A 22928-nucleotide genomic window follows, 5' to 3' on the forward strand; every position below is an offset into this window, starting at 1 on the left:
ATTGATTGCTCCCTTAGTGTCCAGGGGCTAATATGTCATGCAAATTCTGGAGCCCGTACAAAGATGGGATCAAAAGGGATCAAGGGTTTCAAAGTAAGAGTGACTGATGAAAAAAGTATATCGTAAAAGAATAAAGTTAAACTTTAGCCCATATCCCAAGGTCCTCTTAAAAGTCCTTCCTTTCTCCTCGTGGTATACGGATGCCAAACAAAAACAAAAACTAAATAAAAAAAAATCCAATAACGGCTATCCTCAATTCAATAAGATATGTACTTTTTTTGTTTATGCATTTTTATTGAAATCAACAATTTCGGATTTGGGCATGTTCGAAATTCAACTATAACATCGTTTGGTTTTTAACAAGAGGTGAGCAATGCAATGCACTTTAATTCTTCTCTAAAGATTTGTGTCTAATTAGTCCTGCCAGATGTACTTTTATTAAACATAACCGGGTTAATAACCTCGGAGTACAATGAGTAACCACAAGCGATCCTTTATGAAATGAGATTGTCCTGTGTATTGTAGATCATAATTTTTCATTGGAATACAGGTAATAATTGCACGACATGATTTGTAACTAGTGATAATTCACATACCGCTAATAGTACACCCGGAAGAAAAGTACGCTCATATAAAACCATTGTTTTGTTGAAATGAAAAGTTAATAATTTCCTTTAACAGGTTTCATTAGCCAAAAAAAAAAAAAAAAAAAATGGCAGAAATGGAAGTAAACGTTTGTTTTTGTTTATTTGTTTTAAATCAATGCAGTCTACTGGCATCATGTAAGTAATATTTCGTAGTGTATGATATAGAAATTAAAACAAATTTGTAAAAGGGCTGTGTTCTTTAAGATTTTCGGATTAAAACCACATCATTTAGACATTGGTGGATAGTTGTCTCATCGGCAATCATACCACATTTTCTTATTTTATATTTAAGGAATCTCGAAGATAAATTATTAAATTGAGTATAAGTACGTACACTTTATAATAGATGGATATTTTGAAACGCCTTTATAAAGTACAGATTCAATTGACGTTTTACAATCATTTGTATATGTCTTGAATATTTTCCTTATTTTTGGGGGAACATCTTTTATATTGAATCAATCTACAAAACATGTATGCGTAACGAGGATGACCATTGTCTGTACTAGAGGGTCATATTAAAAAAGATTTTTTTTAATTTCGAATATGTATCGATGTTTGACCACGGAGATTGTGACATAATGAAAATAACTGACCGCATTGGAACACAGTCTACCAAGTATAAAGATAGTTCGAAGGCTTGAATTTTGAATCGGTCTGCGCAGATTTTTGCGCAATGATATCGTAAGTTATGCTTATTGTCGAAATAAGCCATTACAGTTAATTTTGATAATTTTAAATGATCGATGTTATCTAAATACATATAGGAAGAGGTGAATAATTGAAAACTGCAATTTCATAACTGTATAAAGTTTATTGTTGCAATTTTCATTGTTTCAAATGCACTTTTGTTTTGGAAAAAAGGAGCATTTTCTCGAAGTCTGGGAAGACACAAAGATATTGATAACTCATAATAAACGAACACGATAGCTGCTTTTCATGAATTCTGTAATGCAGATCCAAACCTATAGATAGCGATCTTCATTCTGTTAGGAAATGAAGCAGTTTAGTCCTTGTTATACATTAGAAAAGGGCTTGCAAATATGCGAAAGAGGCATGTGAACAAAATAGGAAATATTGTAAAGTAAGCAGTTTACATCGTCTGCTAATGAACAAGTGCTCATCAGAGCGATACAAGATAACAAAGACAATCATTTGCTAGTGTAACATTTGCAGAAATGATTTCACAGCAAAATCTGAGAACAAAATGTATACAGCCATAGCTCATGGTATTTCACTACATTGTACTTGTGATAAATGTTTTTTTTGACAGTTTGTGGACCTTACAGCCCAGGTGCGTTGTCTAAATTTTCATAAAGGAAAGACACTTTGTTTTTCTGGGGGAAAAGTTAGGTAATTTATTTTTTGGCAACCCGAATGATCATTTCCCTTGTTATTGGCCTCGAATAATTGAATTCTAGTCATTTAGCCCTGACTCTCGTTGTTACATCAGTTTGTTTCGTTAAAAGTTTTTTTTTGTTTTGCACCGCTTCCTGTTTGAGCTGTGTCATTTCATCAAAATCTTATATTATAAAATAAAATATGTATGTTGTTTGAACACAAACATGTCATTTTTCATTAAAATCTTAAACACATTTCAAGGACTTTTTTTTATATGCACCGTTTATTCAAGCCATTTTTGGTTAAGCATGTGCACTGTTATAGACTAGAATTTATTTCCTTATATAGGCTGTACAATTTGGTTTGAAATTAAATCTTTTACAAAGCTACCTTCCATTCCATGTCTGCTCGTCTGAATAAAATGGAAAAGAAGCGGTGGGGGGGGGGGGGGGGGGGGGGGAGGGGGGGGCAGCGGCGGCGAGGTATGGGGTGTTCTTAACTTTTTCATTCTTATATTTTTTTTCAGATCATTTTTTTGCTATTCACTATTTCACTTTTCAATCATTTTTTTTTATTTATAAATTAACACCCCAATAATCTTTTTTTTTGTTTTGTCTATTCTTGTCTATTCTTTATTGATTTTTTCCCATTAAATATGTTTTTATCTAATATGTAAACCCAATACAAACCTTCCTATCTATTCCCGCAGAATCTTAAGGAAAGAAACAAAAACTTTTTGACAGGAACATTTGTCTTTTCATAAAATTTATATCAATTTGTATGGCTTATATTGCCTCTTTTGATGAGATTGCTACTGACTGATCAGAATTGTCATGGCTTGTTCCACATGTAAAGTTTCATATTCATTATGATAAATTTTAAACAATTTGATATTGATTAGAATTGTATTCACTTTGCAGAATTGATTATAACTACTAAAATTATACCGGTATGCGTTTTACTAGCACAGTTTACTTTTCATGGACAGAATTAAAAAGTCTGCAATGAAGAATAATTCTAATCTTGCTAACAGTTCAGATTGACAAATAGTTCTTACATAATAAAAATTATATGATTACCCTATTGGCAAAATATAAAATGCTTTTCATGTTATTTGGTGCAATTATTTCTTCATCACGTAATGAATGTACATTTAACATTAAATATAACTTATTTTGGGCTTAAAGAACCAAAGAAAATACGTGGTATACCAGCGAAGAAAGGCCATTATACAGAAGGCATACACATGTTGAAAATACATATAAACATACAATCCTAAATACAACCGAAATAAATAATCATGGAAAGTGAAAATTTGTGATCCCTCTTTAGCTCTACATTTATATGCCCACAGGCATGTACAACGGATCTGCATACTAGAGAATATACATGTATAAGGCACTAATTTAGCCAAAAACACAGTATGGAACACAACATAGCTTTCTATTTTGATAGTTAAATGTTTATATTAATAAGATACCAGTAAAAGTAGTTTTGTAAAGTTTAACCGGACATGTTGACAGAAATATCTTAATGAGTTGACCTACATGTCTGATATGTCCACTAAATTGTAAGAAGTTTTGAAAATTTCGTTTTGTTTTAAACTTATTTTTATATCTCTCTAAACGAAAGTATACATGCCTAGTAACATAAAAAAAAAAATGTTTTATTCTGTGAAGGGAAGAAGACAGATTTTGCTTTTACATTTACTATAATTGTTTATAGAAAACTGTTTGATCAATTTCCATTGCTGTTTATTAAATTGAGCACATCTAACATATGTTAAGGCAATGACAAACTACTACTGCAAAATAAGGTCTTACAACATGTACAATGAGAAGACAAAAATATATCTTCTCTTTATATTGATCACTGATATCTAGACAAACATATATGTATATCTGCACTGGTAAACAATGACAAAAACATTGTTAGCATGCAAAGACATATAACGTATCAAGTGTGACTTTGGTTAGTGATGGATCAAAGAATATAAAAAAGAAGATATGGTATGATTGCCGATGAGACAATTTCTCACCAGAGACCACATGACGTAGATGTAAGCAACATATGTGTTAAAATGACATAAATCTTCCATCTAGAATACCTTAAAAAAAATATATACATATAAGTCATTATCAGTGATTGGTCAAGGATGGTAGCAACACATTGGTCTTGCCAACCATTCACATACTTACAGATTTATAAACGGTGAACTTAATTATCTCATAATTTTAGTGAATGTCATAAACATTGAAAGTGAGTTCTCTTTTAAGGTCACTTTTAATCGTATGGCTCTCAACGTGTTTGAGTTCACATCAATCCTTGACTTTCAATTTGTTTGTAGTTTGATCATTTATGACGGAGATTAATCCAGAAAACGCACTGGAAGCATAACTTTCAAAAGCTTTATTTGCATTTAAAAAAGGAAATGTTAACATACTTGTCTTAAAGCGACCACAGATGATTGAATGTAGTCAATAATTGACACGTACTAAACACTAACAACTGATACAAGGCCACTTCGCAATACCAGAGGTTCTAAGACGCAAGCTCTTTTTCTGGTTAATTTTGTAAAGCTTCACACAATTGTTTTGTGTAAAATAGACATCTTGTGGGATCTTGCAGATCATTTTTTAATAGTTCCTATCTTTCTATTATAATTAGAAAAAAAAATAAAAAAACACGTAATGACGAAAATCGATGCACTACTATTGTATATAGTTGATTAACGATTTCACAAATTTTTTTTCATGATTCTTTATTGTTTCTTTATTTCAATGTTCAAAGAACAATACGCTTAATTGGTTCAAGGACGGTTCGAAGTTGTCATTTAAGGATAGTAAAGACCACTCGACGACAACAATAATTATGACTATGCTGCAGTTATGTGAAACTGCATTTTGTACTTCAGGCTTTTGTTTTCCAGGAGGTTATTTGGTCGAAAACATGATTTATAGAACTTGACATATAAAGATTATACAGACCATATTGTCAAAGGAAGTTTTATATTTTTGTGTTTCTTTCAAACGAAATTTCCGCATTTTGTATTTACGTTCATATGAAAATTGTCCTGTACTCTTTACATAGACGATAGTTAGCCCAATTATTAAGTCATTTTATGTTATAATGACAGATGTTTTGATTTTATATTTTCAATATACTTTCTTTGCATTCACACCTCTTGATTCAAAAACAAAAATGTATTTATAATAATTTGGATCATATTTGTACAACAAACAGTGTTAGGTGAAGTGGGGACATTTTACTTGAATGTTTTTAAACTACAAGCATTTTTTTTCTGAAGAGAACGATTAATGGAAAATCATTTATTTAAGAGCAAGCCTACACTATATTTCAATATATATAAAACCATGGAAATATTGATATATGTAAACCGAAACAAATATGACTTCTGTTGTCAAGATTTGTGTAAAACTTTTTAAAACGTCCGTTTTCTTTATTATGAGCCCTCTCCGTATAGCTAAGACACCTCGTCCCATTGTGGTGATTACTGACTAAAAATCAGTATTAAATCCTGAAAATATATAGTGCAAGACTGTGCATGTGTTTTCTTTATACATAATCAGATGTTAAAATGTGTATGAAAAGGAAGAAAACAAGATCCATAATTAGTTGATCTATAATTAGAGCCCTAAGCTGGATTAAGGAGTGGGGCGTCCCCGATGTGTCTTCTCGGAAAACATATTTCTAGCATCCTATTCTTAATCTCCGCTTTGGTCTATTGTTTGCACAAATTTAACAGAAACAGATACATTTTAACCATCCACAAAACCTAAGTTTTCCAAGTTTTTGTTCAGTATTACTTGGTGCCTGTTTGTCTTTGTTTTTTTTTTTTTTTTTTTTTTTTTTTTTGCTATTTAATGCTTGTTATACAGTGTGGAATATGCAACGTCCATATTGAACTATATTTGAATTGATGTTCATAATCATCTATTTGCATGTTGGCTATTGTCTCGTGGCCATTCATTGTTCATCTAACTGCTAGTTTGCGACAAACAGTTTGGGATGAAAAAAACGTATCACTGTGCAAAACAGAAATCTGACCGATATCTTTCTCTCCAATTCCTATAGTTATTTGACATTTTAAAACGCAAAACAGTACCGGGGCATACACTATTTGAACAACTTTTAGCAAGTATATTTACTGTTAAAAGAATGTTAAAAGACTAGTGCTCTAACTCTTCAGTAATTCCGTAATGACCCCATAAGAACATACATTTAGGTCTTTCACACAGCTTTTGTCCAATCGCCTAGTTATGTTGTCACAGCAAGCTTTGCAATGACTGATTTAATACAAACAAGTTATGTCCAGACTCTTGTTGTGAGATTTGTAATATGTGTGCTATACATGCATCGATGAAAAGCTTACAATGAATCGAACACATGGCAAAATCGTCTGATATAATTTGTAATATGGCTTGTCCATTCTTTAGGCTGCATTTTGTAAATTCAGCTAATTCACAAAACACCCCTCTTTTTGGATATATTTTTAAAATTCATAGATATTTTGTTTTGTTTTCCTACTGGCTCTCATTTATTTTTAACTGATGTTTATAGTTTGTTCTTATGTTGTACTGTTACTCCACAGTCCCAGGTTAGGAGAGGGTTGGCGCGCCTTCAAACTAGTTTAACCCGCCATATTTTGTATGTGTCTGTCCCAAGTCAGGAGCCTGTAACTCAGTGTTTGTCGTTTGTTCCTGTATATAATATTTGTTTTTGTTTCTTATTTCTTATTAAATACACGTCATCTGGATTATTGTGGATAGTTGAATCATTTATAATCATTTCACATTTTCTTATTTTATGATAAAGGAATCTTGAAGGTAAGTTAGTTATGAGTACGTGTTATTTATAATAGGTGTATATTGAGATACGATTTTGTCAAATTCAGAATGTACGGTTAATATGCCCTCATTATGTATGCATGTTTTGTTATAGTGATTCGATATAAAAGATGTCTAAAAAAAGACAGGGAAAACTTCCAAGACACATACAAACATGAACGCATAATGAGGTTTTACATAACCATATTGATCTTATTACATGTGGTCGAACACGCATTGGCAGATGATACAAAAACATTTTACATACAGGTTGTTAATCTAAAAGCTACTTTTCTGATTTGAACGAACAATGGATTATCGTCAATTTCACATTATCCAACTTATAAATATTAACAAAAAATAATCTTGTTCAACAGAAGAGTGTTACAGATTAGACGAGTGACATTAACCATGAAGTCAGTTTCTAACGGATATTATACGGAATTTGTTGAATTGTCTTTATTCTCCATTCTCCATTTTTAACAGTAACATACTTATGATCATCATTTTAAAAAAGGGCAAAATCTTCTTTGTGCATGTTTTGTTAAAGGTTTATTGTTGTTATATAACGCATCAAGTACTACATGAATTCATACAATCTTGGCTTATTTTGTTTTTGAGCGGTCCTGATGGCCTTAGTGGCCTTGCGCTGTTAACTGTTTTTTGCTATTGGTCAGTTTGTTGTCTCTTTGACACATTCTGCGTTTCCATTCTCAATTTTATTTTATTTTTAAGCAACTATATGCACAGGATTTTTTGTTTATACACCATTTTGATTTAGAAGAAAACCGAAATTGTTAGATAATACAAATTATAACACCATTACAAACACAATTCCATTGTAATATTCTTGTCATGGTTAGAAAATGCATAGAATAACACCATTACAAACTCAATCCCAATTCAATATTGTTGTACGTGTCTATAAATAAAACAAATCTATTTTATTTTTAGAAATTTACCTGTGATTATATAAATGTCATATAAAATACGTCACTTTTTTTAGGTTGATCCATTCATATGACGCGCAGTTTATTTTTCGTTTCTGGTGTCCTGGTGTACTGTCGTAAAATCATTGGAGGAGTCCGTTGTTATTCTGCGGTTTACATGTTGTAATGTACTATTACAGTATTTATTTATGTGTTTCTCTGTGCGGAGTGTTCTTGGGTTTGTTTGTACTGTATTCCTGTCACTAAGTGTTGTCATGTTAGCGGTATTTTTAACACTGCCATATTAGCGGGAGGTTTTGGCTAGCCATAAGACCAGGTTCAACCCTCTACTTTTTCTTAAAATGTCCCTTACAAAGTCAAGAATATTGTAGTTGTTATCTGCAGTCCGTTTCTATGTATGTTGACGGTTGCTTTTGTTATAGTTCTCTGTTTCTGTTGTTGTTTTCCTCTTATAGTTGATGTGTTTCCCTCGGTTCTAGTTTGTTTTCCGGATTTGTTTTTGCTTAATAGAATTTGACTATTAAACAGCGGTTTACTACTGTTGTCTTTATTTATTATGATAAACAAAAGCTTCGGACTGTCATAATGTATGCAGTGTATGAATCTTGAAGATAACGATGAGGTTTTTTTTTTTAACAATTACTGCTACTTAAGGATTTTCATTTATTTTTCGAATTGTTTTATTATTCAAGCCTTTTGATAGCAAACACACAATTAATACTTTCATTTTACCCTGACGAAAGTCAATGTAGTTGTATATACATGTTTTGGATGATTTTGAGATTCCTCGAAATTACGATGTTGCCATGGAAACTGATCATAAAAACAAAATTTTCAAAGTTCTCTAAACTTTATGAAACTTTACACAAATGTTGACTGGCAATTGTAGATGTGGAATTTAACTTTGCAATTTCCAAAATGGCTGCCGTTACCATGGAAACAAGGCGAAAATTTTCAAAATGCTCGAATCTTAATAAAACTTTACAGAAATGTTAAACACCATACGTCGATGTGTCATTTGACTTTTGAATTTTCAAAATGACCACCGTTTGCCATGGAAACAGCAATATTGTTTATAATTGAAAAACGCGCCTTACGATATCAAAACTAACAGACAGATCTGTTGTCATGCATATATCTGCATTCACTGTTTGAAAATTTCAAAATGGCTGCCATTTAGTATCAATTGGCAGACCAGGGTGACATCTGCTATTGCTTGCATTGGCAATTCTAGTTATATTTATATTTGGTGGTCATCCTATGTTTACCTGTTGTACATTAATAGTCTTAATGCTGATTGGATCTTAAAAAAAGAATATTGACTATTCTATCTTAGCAAGTTTTTCCAACGGAATATGGTACACTTACGTGTACACATGTAGAATATTCATATACTTACATGTACACTTACACATGTAGAATATTCACCCCTCTTTTAAAAACAACGTCAGGAATAAACACACTAGTTATAATTCATTCCTAGAGTTTCGGATAAAGCGAATCCCCTTTCATCCATGCGTTAATACAGATACGATGCATATCGTCATTACGGAATATTACTGTCCTAAAGTATCTATATTAACTAAGGATGTTAAATATTCCATGAAATAACGAGAACCTACTGTAGTGTTTTTATCGCATATTTGTTTTCTTCTGTTGTGAATTAAAGTAATGACTTCGCTTTATTAAAAATTCTAGACACCATTTGTTTACGATTTAGATAAGATAGAATGATCGCGACTATGTAAAACTGTAGGCTATTGTCATGGCTTTACCCCGTTTAGTGTATTGTAGTATAGCTTTTAATGAAATAACTATGACAATTATCGTAACATTTTTTTCAGCTTTTTCAGGAAAACTTTTGTATTCAAATGACACTTCAATTATGGAATTTGATATTGATACACGCAATTTGACTGTACTGGTTGAGCAGGGAAGTAGTGTGTATGGCATGGACTATGATTACAAAAACAGATTCATTTATTTTCCAAGATACAATATCTATGACATCGCTCGGTATGTAAACGTTTATTCTGGTACGTCAATATGAAGGGTAACATCGAATGAAAGTGGTAACATCACGTATAAAGATAAAAACAACATTTCTATCAAATATTTTAAGACTTCTTCCGATGTTACATATGGGCATCTCCCTTCTCATCTAACCCAAAAAAGAACGAACAATGTTACCTCAAAATAGGAGACAATTTTAGATCAATCTGTAAAATTCTACATACAATTCTAAAAAATTGTAAATTAATTCGATTCAATTAGTGATACAGATTTTATCAGTCTTATGTCATGAAAGATTTCTTTTAAAAACATCAAAAACCATTGCTAATAGAATTATTAATATCACATATTTCTGACATTTGAACGTATCATTGAAACATTGTTTGGCTTTCAGTAGCTTCAATCAGAGTTTGTCTACAGATCCCGAAGGGGTTTGTATAGAAACTACATCATCTTTTGTTCATGTTTTGTAATCATATTTCAAACACGATTTTACATAAATAAGCTTGTGCTATATTCTTTATAAACATTCTGCAAAAAGGTAAGCTTGAGAATGCTCCAAACGCAATTTGCTATAAAATTAATATTTTCAAGGGCATATGTCTTACACATACACATGTACAAGTATAATATAATTCAGCGGATGAAAGCAAAGTTTAAATACAAGAATATTTCTTAAAACAAGTACACAGTGTAGATCAAAGCTGTATTGGATACAAATGCAGAAACAAAAAACCGAAGAATATTTTAGTGAACAATTGGTTACCCGTAAGATACTAAACTAAATGATTAAACAAGATTTATTATGAAAAAAAAAATGTTTTTATTTAACCATGTGCATATAGAACAAAAGGAAAAACGTTAATTTCGTAGTAGTCATTTATTGTTACAATATCGCAATTGAGCAGTAACAAAACGATTATACATTTTTGAATATAATCGTAAATTTTGATATCAAGTTTTAAAAAGGACATCTGTAAATGTTTAAGGTGAATGTAGAACAATATAATTGTTTACAGGTTTACTGTATGTCTACATGTATTGTTCAACATAGCCGTAGCGTGTTGTTTAGTTTGGTTTTTTAGAAAGTTAAATTGTCATTCACAATTTTTCTGTCGCACAACTACTCTGCAATGCAATAGTTAATTACAATCAAAATATTCCTCAAAGTTACTTTTTTTCTATAAATCGAACAGATTACATGAAATATTGTGATAAAAAACTTTAAAACTGTATTTTTGTAGTATCATTTAGTTGTATTAAAAGAAATGACATAATGAAATATTCGCGACTGCAGCAGATACAGTATCATCCGGATTTATCAAAATGTCTTTTTATAAAATCGGACACATTAAACTTTGAGAATACGTAATTTGTAGTTAAAAGAGTGATAATCATATCTGTAAACGGAGCCTTTTTTCAAAGTAACTTTGATTATCCAGCACATTCAAAAGATTTCTTTATCTTAAAATACCACTATCATTATCAACATCATGCGGATTTAAATATGATAGGTTTCTTCTTTTATTTAAAAGTTGGAACCTCATAGTGTCCAGAGGCATTAGCCAACTCACATTTGTTTATCATTTTATTATAGGTCTGACGACAATGAAGACGTTGTTGGCTATTTTGTAACCAAAAAAAAAATACAAACCACTTTCCGACGATATTTAACATGTTTTTTAAGTCCAGACATCGTTTAAATAGAGATTTTTCATAAAGTTACATTTTAAATATTTCACGTTTTTTTTTGAAATAAAACAAGTAGACTGTACATGACAGCTATCCCATTTAACTTGAAAAAAGTCTCAGCGCATACATTTAGGTATGTTTGATATCTCAACCTACAACTGACAGACAGGGTGTGTTGCAAAACTGAAAATCTTCACAAAAGAAATGACTTCTAGTTTATCATTATTACCTGTTATAATGTAGTGTTCAAGTTTGCAATTCGATATAATTAATGCATAAAGGAAGCTACCGAACGAAGAGGCTATTCAATTGATCTCGTAACTTCATTATCTAATTAATCTTTTGCATTCTTTGTCTGGTTTTGTGCAGTAATTTTAATTTAACATCGGCATGCTTTACTATGGTGTTGTTTGTCTTTTTTTAATTATAGGTTCTGATTTTCTTGGGTATCTTATCATTTATCAAGGCGTCTGACTACGTGTTTAGACATTACTAATGTTATAAAATTTTCAGGAAAAATACATGTTTTTTTTTAAATCCTTGAAGCACAAATATCAGGCTTGCGACATTGCGACATTGCCAATTGTAGCAAAGATTTGTATAGATTATGTTTTTCATTGCAACAATTGGAAATTCATGGGGAAAAGGACTAACACATTTATAAATACTAGTACGTTAGTTTATTAATGTCTTATTTTAGAAAACTTGATCCGTTAATCTATTGTTTACATTGTACCTTTCCGGAGCATCTAAAATCACCTCCGGTTTTTTGGATGGGTCGAGTTGCTTAGTCTGTAGTTTTAGATGTTGTGCTTTGTATGCAGACTGTCTTTTGGTAATTTTATGTCATGGCATTTTTAGTTTGTTTTTCGACTTTTGAGTTTGAATATCACTTTAGTATCTTTCTCCTCTCTTTCACTGTGTATTAACAATTTGTCGTCATGTATCAAATGTTTAGGGTATTGGGTTATCCACGAATTTCATTGTCCAACAAAATATGTTTCCTCTAGACTTTACGCTTTGTGTAATATGTCTAAAGCAATAAATCAATTGTCAACTTAATTTTTATTTTTCAATCATACGACAATAACAATCCACAGTCAGATATCTTTCATACCGATATATATTGATCAGCATTTTCCGAACAGCATCGTTCTTATTTCTTGTTGAGCTTTTGTAGCATTTGATGGAAACAAATATTATCTGTATGCAGTGGTACGACTGCAACTGATGTTACAGTTGGGTGCAGACCAAGCATAACATAAAGTAAAAGCACGTTAACGCCGCGTGCACATATTTCATCTGTCAACTCCAATTTTCGCGTTTACCAGTAAACGCGCGTTTTCTACAATTGCGTTAACGCGGTCAAAATGAAAATATCAAATGTCTACTCGAGTAAACGCGCGTTTACTCTGTGTCCGTTTAGTCAGTAGTAAACGGGCGTTTAGTACAGATTTTACATCTTTACCTGTACGTGTACTTACAAAACACGCGTTTACTATTCCCGTTAACTATTTGTGGAAATTATAAATATACTTTTTTTCTGGCTTATTCATAAATTGCAAATGATATATAAATAAAGTATCTCTAACCAAATATTTTCAGAAATTATTTGGATAAGCAGATACTGCAAAACATAAAAAAAAGTTTTATATGCTAACAACAATATTCATTACGGTAGATTTAGCTAGGCAATGTTTAAAGACTTGAAATAAAACAGACGACACCAAATGATCTATAATGTTTTGTTTTCATACAATACACTTATTTTAAAATATTTGCCGTAGTTCATGGTTTACTGAATTTAAAAATGATTTACTTGATCGACATTTATACGATGTATAATGTCAATTTTATTAAATCAGTTCATCCCTGCAGACATAAGGAATTGTTTTTAAAAACAAAAAATCGTCGAAATAATTCCCTCCCTTTTATGTCATACAATCCATCCAAAGGTACAAAAAGAGAATTCTTCCTGCCAGTACAACGGTACAAGCTTTAATTATATATATAAAAAAAAAATTGCAATTTTTATTTTTGTAAACGCGGAAATAAACGCCAATTTACTATGAACAAAATTAGAAGACGCGCCTTTTTCACGTTAATGCGGAAGTAAACGTGAAAGTAAACGCCCGTTTACTTTTTATGTTTACTAAAATTTTGGAGTAAACGCAGACTTAACGCGGCGTATACATAAAATGCACGCGAGTAAACGCTGCGTTAACTTTTTTCTGCGCGTCTACATGTTATGCTTGGTCTGCACCCAACTTTAAGTTTGATCCGTATGAAAAAATATGTAAGTAGAACTCAAATAGAACACATGTATTTTAATTCCAAATACGTTTATCTGATTAATCTATTGTAAAGTATTGTTTACATGTCTTTAATCAGTAAGTTAACATTTTATAAGAATTGTTTTGAAGTTTGTCATGTTGATATATATATATATATCTATATATATGTTTTATTTAGTCACCAAACAATGATTTTGATTTGCAGACTTTTAGGGAATATTCATACAAAATCGGTCATTTAACAGTATTGAAAATTATTATAAGTTTTAAAACTTTGTCACCCAATAATGACAACAGTTCATAAAACATAACAAAAAATAAACTCGAAATAATACTTGCTCTTTTCTTGTTGTTGTACTTTTACATTTTAGACATCTATTGGATATTGTCCTAACCAATTTAGGGTCAAACTCTCCTTGTATCTGTTTTAAATGACCATCAATTCGCCATTGAATATTATTTACATTGTTCCCTAATATGACGAAACAGATTTGATACATTTTGTATGTAAAATACTACATCAGTATAGTTTATGAAACTATGTAATTTCGGAAACTTTTATAATTTATATAGATTTCCGTATCCCTCAGAGAACAGAACATTACAGACAATTGTCCAGACAGAGCAATATCCAATAGGAATAGCTGTCGATTCAGCAAATGGTCATATCTACTGGACTGATATTAGTACACATGAACTCTCAAGATGCGTTCTAGACGGAACCAATGTGACTATCATATCTACTATAAGTAATTCTTGGGCGATACGACTTGACGTTACAAAGGGGTAATATGTTTTAGCTATAAAGTGAGCAAGAAAATAATATTTTTGTAAACCGAACCAACTTTGTTGTTTTTCCAGTTACATGTCAAGAAAGCAATTTATGCACTATTCCTAACTATATGTGTGAAAGGTTATATATTTTTTGTAAATCATTTACAAATTATGTAACCACAAAGTTTGTCATTGAAATGCATTAACAATTATTCATTTCTGTCGGAAGTTACTGAACACGAATCACCCATTCTTACAGGTATAACAAGCCTCATTCACGGTATATCGACAACCTAAACTGTATGTTCTTAGGATATTTGTCGATTTGCAAGGGTTGAAAGATGGCACGATTTTATGTTTCATTAAAAGACGACGAAATGGCATATATTGCGTTGTTTTGAATAAGGCCGTTATGACAACAACTGATCTACAGGCTCATAGCTTGGGACGGGCAAATACAAATTGTGGATGGATTTGTGAACTTTCAACCCTCCCTTAGCCTAGTTCTGTTGATTTTAGTAGGTCAATATAATAGTTTAAAGTTTCCTTAGTGTTTATTTTATTTTTGTTTTGTGTAACATTAAGGACTTTCTTTTTTTGTAAAAAGTATTGCACTTTTCTGTATGAATTTTTTTTTTATAATTGTTTTTTGTGTTCTTTTGTTTTTGGTTGTTTTGTGTCTACAGTTGTTTGGTATATGTTGTACTTACATTATGCAGTTTTAAGTTCAAATCAATTATGAAGTGGAGGAGCATTTGATAACAAATAAATCATTATGTGCGAAATATTGCCATCTACAATCGATACCATTGGGTAGAAAACATAAAAATGAAGATGTAAAAATAATTTCTTTTATCGATGCATTCGAATTTTAATGTCCTAGTATATACTACTAGATGAATTTAAAACCAACAGATGTTAGGCGAATATTAGTGAATCATATATCAGTGGAACTACAAGCATATTTTGATATGTGCAACAAGTTTTACTTGGACCTTTGAACTTCTTGTATTTTGAATACTAAAGACAAAAAACCCAAACATTACGAATTGATCTATTTTTGAAAATGATGATTTTGGATGTTAATATCGGTCATTTAGATTATTTACGTTGTTCTAATTGATACGTATGCTTGCACTATATACCATTTGTTCCCTTAAACCAATGATATTCACTCGACATTTACGTATATCAAAATAATCGTATATGATAAGCCATTTTAGTTTTAACATGCATATAATTATATGTATATTGGTGGAAACAGTGACATCTCCAATGACGTGTGTGCACTGAAATGACCATACTGTATTTGTCAAATCATGATAAAAAAAAACAAGGATGGACTGAGATATGCAAACATGGTCTTGATGATTTATACATGTTGCATTTGACAGTAAAACTTGTGCCTCAGAGCATCGTCTGTTTTGTTGTGCAGTATGTATAAACTAGCATTCTAATATGACGTGCTGCTTTCGCTTCAGAATTGTATATTTTAATGGCTGTTACTATTTACCCCCTACGCAAATCAAAAGATTCGTAACCTATGTACAAACACTATGTGGATTTCGAAGTGTTCAAATTGAAATTGAAAAAAGAAACTACAAAACCGCAATTCCTATTCTAGCAAAACAATAAGAATTAATGCATAAGATCTAAAAAAATGTATAAAATAAAAATTTAAATTAAATTCTGCGAAATTTCATGAATGATCTTGGTGCATTCACGACTTGTCAAAACATGACGTCATACGAATGAAAATTCTTAATTTGAAGATTATTCCGTTACGTCTACGCTCTAAATTCAGATAATATCGCATTAACATGGAGTTTTGAGGTAGGTGTTGTTTCATTTTGTATTCGATAGCATCATTCGCCCATTCATGGATTTCAGCAAGTCAACATGGCAGCCCATTCCTTAGTTATGACATGTCAACTATGGATTTGACAGTAAATAGTAGCCAACGTTTGGGTTAAGAATTATAAGGATTGAACACATTTTTCTAGTGGTTATGTAAGAAATAATTAATGCAAGCCTTAGATTTATTTGAAATTATTACCTTTTATCATACAGGGGGTACAATAGAACAGCCATACACACGGCAATCTTATCTTTTTCAAATTACCGTATTTGTCTCATTAGAATCGAAAATATTAATGCAAGCCATAGATTTGTTATCATTTTAACATGGCCTGTGCCGTAATATTTGTTAATCTTACCCCTCGCTAACGCTCGAGATAAAATTCGAATACAACGGCCCAGGCCATGTGAAAACTTCCAAAAAAATTATGGCTTGCATGAATTATGTCTTAAATTACAACCGATATGAATATGATGCTGAAATACAATGTCTTTTTACGGGAGAGTGTCACGCTTCTGTTGACCATGAACCATTGCAACATCCACTTTAGAGGTCAATAGGTTCATCGTTGCAAAGAAAACAAACCATTAAGTCTAATTCAGTATAGCATTTAGGTTGAAACACTTCAAATATACAGCCGTTTATCCCAGTCGACCCACAACAATAACCTATCTATTGGTTTATTTTAAATATGTTTACGTGCACAAAATACTGGGTTTTTTTAACACAAAATGAAAACAACAATCAATCATCCTTGAAATTGACAAATTTAAGGAACCAACAAAGGCATACATCTCCATCTTCATGGAGGAGCGGTAGCCGCTCTCTTAATTGTTTATTAATAAAGTAGGGACGCATGCATACACATAAACACACTCAACCTGAAACTTTAATTTCCTAAATTTGTAATACTTTCATTTTTTATCAGGTGGATGTATATTGCTGAATACAATTTAGGAATATTTAAGTCCAGATTCAATTTAGAGGAAAAACAGACGATAGTTAGCTTTACATCAGGAGGTGCTTATTGCATGGATATAGGTACGTTGTCAATAGTTATTTATTTTTTTTTGTAATGTTGTTAAAAATGTCACTCTTTGTCATTTTTTAATTTACAAAATACTATAGCTATATTCTTAATTTTGGATAACTATGTGCCAACACTGTAATGATAAGACTTCCTATTTGTACAAAGACGGAAAACAGGAGAGAATACAACAGAAGGTGTAATACCACCAAATCATAGTACGTCACATCCGGTTGCATACGAAAATAGGTCGAAAAAAAATATTCCCTTGAATTTGACAGTTGTAGGTAATTGATCCTACATTTCATTGCAGTAAAACATTTCTGAGTCATAAACATATATCTTGGGTATTTCAAAGCACCATTATTTCTTTATTTGGGGTTTCTATAGAATATTTTGGAAACTTGAGGTTACATGGTTACTAAAGCTTGTACACAGGTTAAAAAAGGGGGAAAATTTGATTGGTTAACTTCCAGTGATGGTTATTTTCTTATATGCAATGAAATGTTATGTGAATTTTTTTCTATAGTACTGGACAGGATAAAACTTTACTCATGCCAAGTATTTCTTTATTTGAAACAAAGATAAATTCTGCACAATTTTTTGAAAAGTGCAAATTTAACAAAGACTAATAGGGGAAAATCAATGGTGGTATTACACCTAATATGGGAAGCTGAACATGCACTTTTGACCTTGTGAGTACTCTCATGTGTTAAAATTTCTTGCTATTTAAGTGAAATATTACAAATAATGAAATATTCTGAGTGGATTGAGTCTCCAAAATACATTTTATGAGAAAATTTCCTTGAAATAGGACTTTGCGATGAATATTAGTTGACAGAACAAGCCATACTTAGAGTCTTGGGGAGCTTTTTCTCCTTATTTCTTATATTCTGCTATACTAGAAAATTTTTCCTAAGAAATACTTTAATAAATATATAGTTTTAAGTAAATGAAATTATTTTTAAAGCAGTAACAACAAATTATTCACCAAAAGAGAAGTTTTTTATGTCCCTCTCTGGAACGCAGCATAAATTTAAGTTTTACGCAAGGACTTATTGAAACCTCCTTGGAGACAGTAAACTTTTATACGGATAGTTCAAGCAGCTTGAATACTTCAATTAATCATTTATAATAACATTTCTATCATAAATGAGTGAAAGTTACCCCAAAATTTTTATTTATTGGCCTAAAAAGTAGAAATTTTGAGGAAATGAGAGGTATAAATGGACCAAAAGAGACTTTATAAGGAAGAATAAGAGGTCCATTAGTAGTATTTATCATCCTAAAGTCATCTTTTGTATCATATTCAACTGTTTGTAGGCAGATGAGATAAATATTTGATCATTTATTGGTCCACACTATATTCTATCATGATGCGGCTTGGTTTGAATTTTTCGAAGAAATTTTGCTCGAATCGCTGTAGATGTCGTCTTACATTATACTAGATTTTTCTCAAACTATTGAACTGATTATGACAAAACTTGACAGGAATGCTTGAAATAACCAGTATTACAAAGGAAAAAAGTCACATTCAGTTTATTCAACAAAAAAGTCTTCTTTAGGTGTAATACCACCAAATCATAGTACGTCACATCCGGTTGCATACGAAAATAGGTCGAAAAAAAATATTCCCTTGAATTTGACAGTTGTAGGTAATTGATCCTACATTGCATTGCAGTAAAACATTTCTGAGTCATAAACATATATCTTGGGTATTTCAAAGCACCATTATTTCTTTATTTGGGGTTTCTATAGAATATTTTGGAAACTTGAGGTTACATGGTTACTAAAGCTTGTACACAGGTTAAAAAAGGGGGAAAATTTGATTGGTTAACTTCCAGTGATGGTTATTTTCTTATATGCAATGAAATGTTATGTGAAATTTTTTCTATAGTACTGGACAGGATAAAACTTTACTCATGCCAAGTATTTCTTTATTTGAAACAAAGATAAATTCTGCACAATTTTTTGAAAAGTGCAAATTTAACAAAGACTAATAGGGGAAAATCAATGGTGGTATTACACCAGAAGGACATACAGCTGTTCTTATGATTAAAACCTTGTCAGCTATCTAGAAATTTATTTTTGTAAGAAGATATCATTATAAACAGTTCAGTAAGATGACAATCAACAACCCAAAGTAATGTATGAGGGTTTCTTAGAAAGAAATAGCATTTCTATTGTATTGGGTAGTAAGGGTTATGTCGTCTTAACTAATAAAAAAGATCGTTTTTTAATTAGAATATATATTTGCCGTAATCCACAGATATTTTTTCCTGTAGATCAGAATTCATATAAGCCTAAAACATTGGAAACTTTTCGTAGATCTTGCGTTAAGGTTTGAAACTTTAGAAAAAAAAAATGGACTAATACAATGTATAAGAAACTATAAATATTCTAAAAAAAAATTCTCAGACAAAAATGTCAGATTTATCTTAATCATGTTAAATTGCACATTTTTAGGTTGTTATTATAGGCTTTCAAATGTGATATTAAATGGTCCATTTGAAAAGGCTAAAATATAGGCCTCAAAACTTAGCTTATGTTAATATGTCCAAATACCTGTCAATGTATTTTTTGTTGTTTGCATGCATATGATTCTTCAGTAATATATTTATTGACCACATGCATCAAAGTCAAAGTAGCAAGTAGGCTACCTGTATGAACTGCATTATAATATTGAGTGGTGAAAAGCAATTAAACATGTTTTCACACATTGAAACTTAACTCTTTTGGAATGCTCATAGCATGACAGCTCTGGCGATGACGATATCTATGTATCAATTCTTGTAACCACTATCCCGTCCTCGTTTTCTCGATTGAGACCTACCAAATTTTGACTTATTACATGGTTTGTACTTACACGAACAACATGAACTGTGCCAAATGTAGAGCAGGATCTGCTTACCCTTCCGGGGCACCCGATATCACGCCTGGTTTGTTAAGAGATATGTGTTACTCAGTAATTAGTTGTCCATGTTTTGTGTACTGATGTTGTCGATTTTAGTTTTTTTGCCATGGCATTCCCCAGTTGTCAGTTTGATTTCGACTAATGCGTTTGAATACCCCTTTGGTATTTTTCGCCTTTCTGATAAAGCAGAATATATTCTGATCAAAAAGGAAAACATTAAAAGGCTTTAGTCGTTAGTCTGCATCTTGAGCATAATGTACATGTCATGTATAATAAGCGTTTTGTCAATTTGGTAGGGTCCTTTTTAACGTTATTGCTTTACGATAGTGGTGAACTTTGTAAAAAAGGGGTAGAATGAACTTCAACAATATGATTACGTCAGCATTATAACCAGTCACAATAAATGTACACCATATGAAGCAAATAATGAGCTTTGTAGTTATATCAATATTCCACTAATGAATCCTTGATTCCTTAGTAAATATAGGTCCGACAATAGTAGTACTCTAAGCAACCTTGGGGGGGGGGGAATGCTAGTAATTATTACTGCAGTCCCATTGTTTGTCGGCTACTTACCTGTTGATAGACAGAGGGAGATGCATACCGGTAGAGAACAGATGTTCTAAAAGCATATAATATAATTTTCCCATATTTTTTTTTTTAATTCTCTATCATAAATAATTAACTATTTACCAAAAATGATATATTTTTTTTGGCGAATAAACAATGCAAATAATGCAATTTTATGCAACTTGCAGCATCAAAAATAGCAAGGTGACCCATACTTCATTTTCTTTTTATATATATTTAACAAAAGAATGGTAAACTTTATATTTTGGCAAAGTATAAGAAAATGTTATCTAAGGAAATACTTAGGGATGATCCACCTTAAAACCATTTCATCAAGGTTTTCTCCCTTTTTGTGCGCTTGTTGCATATAACTTATTAAGGTGTGTTGACTATATTTTGTCTCTATGAGAACATTGTGTAGTCACAGAAAAAAAAAAACATTGTCATATTAGTAAACGATCAGATATTTCAAATGCTGTGTCGTACATTAATGAACTTGGATGTATGCCTTCAACGTCACTAGACAAACTTTTTGAAGAAGTATGGTCTTGGTGTTAAAATGACTAATTTTCAAGGATAAGTATATTCCTGGTACAGAACATTCGAACTGAAGATCAGATGTGATTACTGGTTTCTAAGATTGGAAATTAAAACAATTAATAACATTTGAAATCATTTCTTTGTTCGTGATATTTATATGTTTGCTTCACGGTTTACCAGAATCGATCAGTCGTAAAGTATACACAAGATTTGTAAACAAATAACTGCAATACACTCGTATATTACTAATGTAAGAACGAATTATTATTGTTCCACCATTAGTTTCTCAAAATTGTAGACACTGATGGAAACAGACTGTATTGGATTAATGTCGATGGTGACATGAACTCAGCAAAAGTCGATGGCTCTGATGTTAAAACAATCCTTTCAACAAATGTTCATAGCAACTACTACGCTATCGGGGTTTTTGGTAGTCAAATATATTATGCCAATGAGTACCATCAGTTGTTATTGGTAACTAAAATACCAGGATCCAACCCGACTGTTCTTTATAACGATACCAGCGAAGTCCACAGTATATTTGTGTTTAATCAAGCAGGTATGCACATTATCAATTAAAATAAGTTGTTACGATAAGCAATTACAAAAAAACGACTTTGATTTACATTTTTTGTTATTCAATGTAGTAATATATTCAAGTATTATACAAACATGTTCAGAACTGTATTCATTTATTAATTGTCTGATGTGTTACCTTATATTTGAACAAAAAGGAAGCATTATAAATGGGTGTATACGTCGAAGGTCATCAATAATCTCGATTTTCAAAAAAAAAAAATAAAATATTCGTATTTAACTTTCACTTTCAAAATAAACCTTGTGAACTTTCTTTTAATGAGAATAAGTCTTTACGATTTACGCATTATGTAATTTAGTATAAAACAGATGCTAACATTTAAAAAAAAACCACCTCACTGGTATGTTTTGTGACAAGTAAGAAAATAAAATGTTGAACACACATTCTCATTAAATTGAAATATCCATGTATATTATTCGTTACTATATCATTGCAAAGACGTATACTACACAATTTATAAAAATTCTGAGTTTAAAGTCACTAAACGCGTAAATTAAAGCATACATGTTTTGGGTGTTTTGAAGATGTGTCAATTAATGGGATGAACGTCTATGAAAGCAATCCAGCATCACGCTTGACGTAAAAAAACAATCATTTCCAAGACCTTTCTCCTTTGCAATCATTTGTGAAGTGTCATTGCTAAAACACCAGTATTTAGAATTATAATTAAAGTCAATCCTGCAAATATTTCATTTTATTGCATTACATTTTGTTTTCCAATTTCTAAAGTCAGTTGATGATGCATCATTGTCCTAAAATGGTAGTTGTTGTTTATTTCGAATTGCTTTGCATTATTTCATATTCAGCTTTTACTTAGTACATAAATAGCTTGTTGTTCTAATCCACCAAGTGTACCCGTTTAT

At 31.3% G+C, this 22928-nt stretch overlaps 1 protein-coding gene across 1 annotated transcript; it reads left to right on the plus strand.

Moving 5' to 3' along the window:
* Positions 1-616: 616 nt before the first annotated feature.
* On the plus strand, positions 617-22928 carry LOC127706904 (low-density lipoprotein receptor-related protein 6-like). The gene is made up of 5 exons (XM_052211633.1): positions 617-782; positions 9630-9801; positions 14358-14570; positions 17345-17457; positions 21766-22928. Exons 1-5 carry the CDS (start codon positions 713-715, stop codon positions 22044-22046), a joined length of 849 nt encoding a protein of 282 aa, XP_052067593.1. The 5' UTR covers positions 617-712; the 3' UTR covers positions 22047-22928.

The sequence above is a fragment of the Mytilus californianus genome, unplaced genomic scaffold (assembly GCF_021869535.1).
Source record: "Mytilus californianus isolate M0D057914Y unplaced genomic scaffold, xbMytCali1.0.p SCAF_6, whole genome shotgun sequence".
NCBI lineage: Eukaryota > Metazoa > Mollusca > Bivalvia > Mytilida > Mytilidae > Mytilus > Mytilus californianus.

Coding starts and splice junctions, on each gene's coding strand:
- LOC127706904 (XM_052211633.1), top strand. CDS start 713: ATGGCAGAAATGGAAGTAAACGTTTGTTTTTGTTTATTTGTTTTAAAT. Junction 9,802..14,357: donor AATATCTATGACATCGCTCG/GTATGTAAACGT, acceptor TAATTTATATAG/ATTTCCGTATCCCTCAGAGA. Junction 14,571..17,344: donor CGACTTGACGTTACAAAGGG/GTAATATGTTTT, acceptor ATTTTTTATCAG/GTGGATGTATATTGCTGAAT.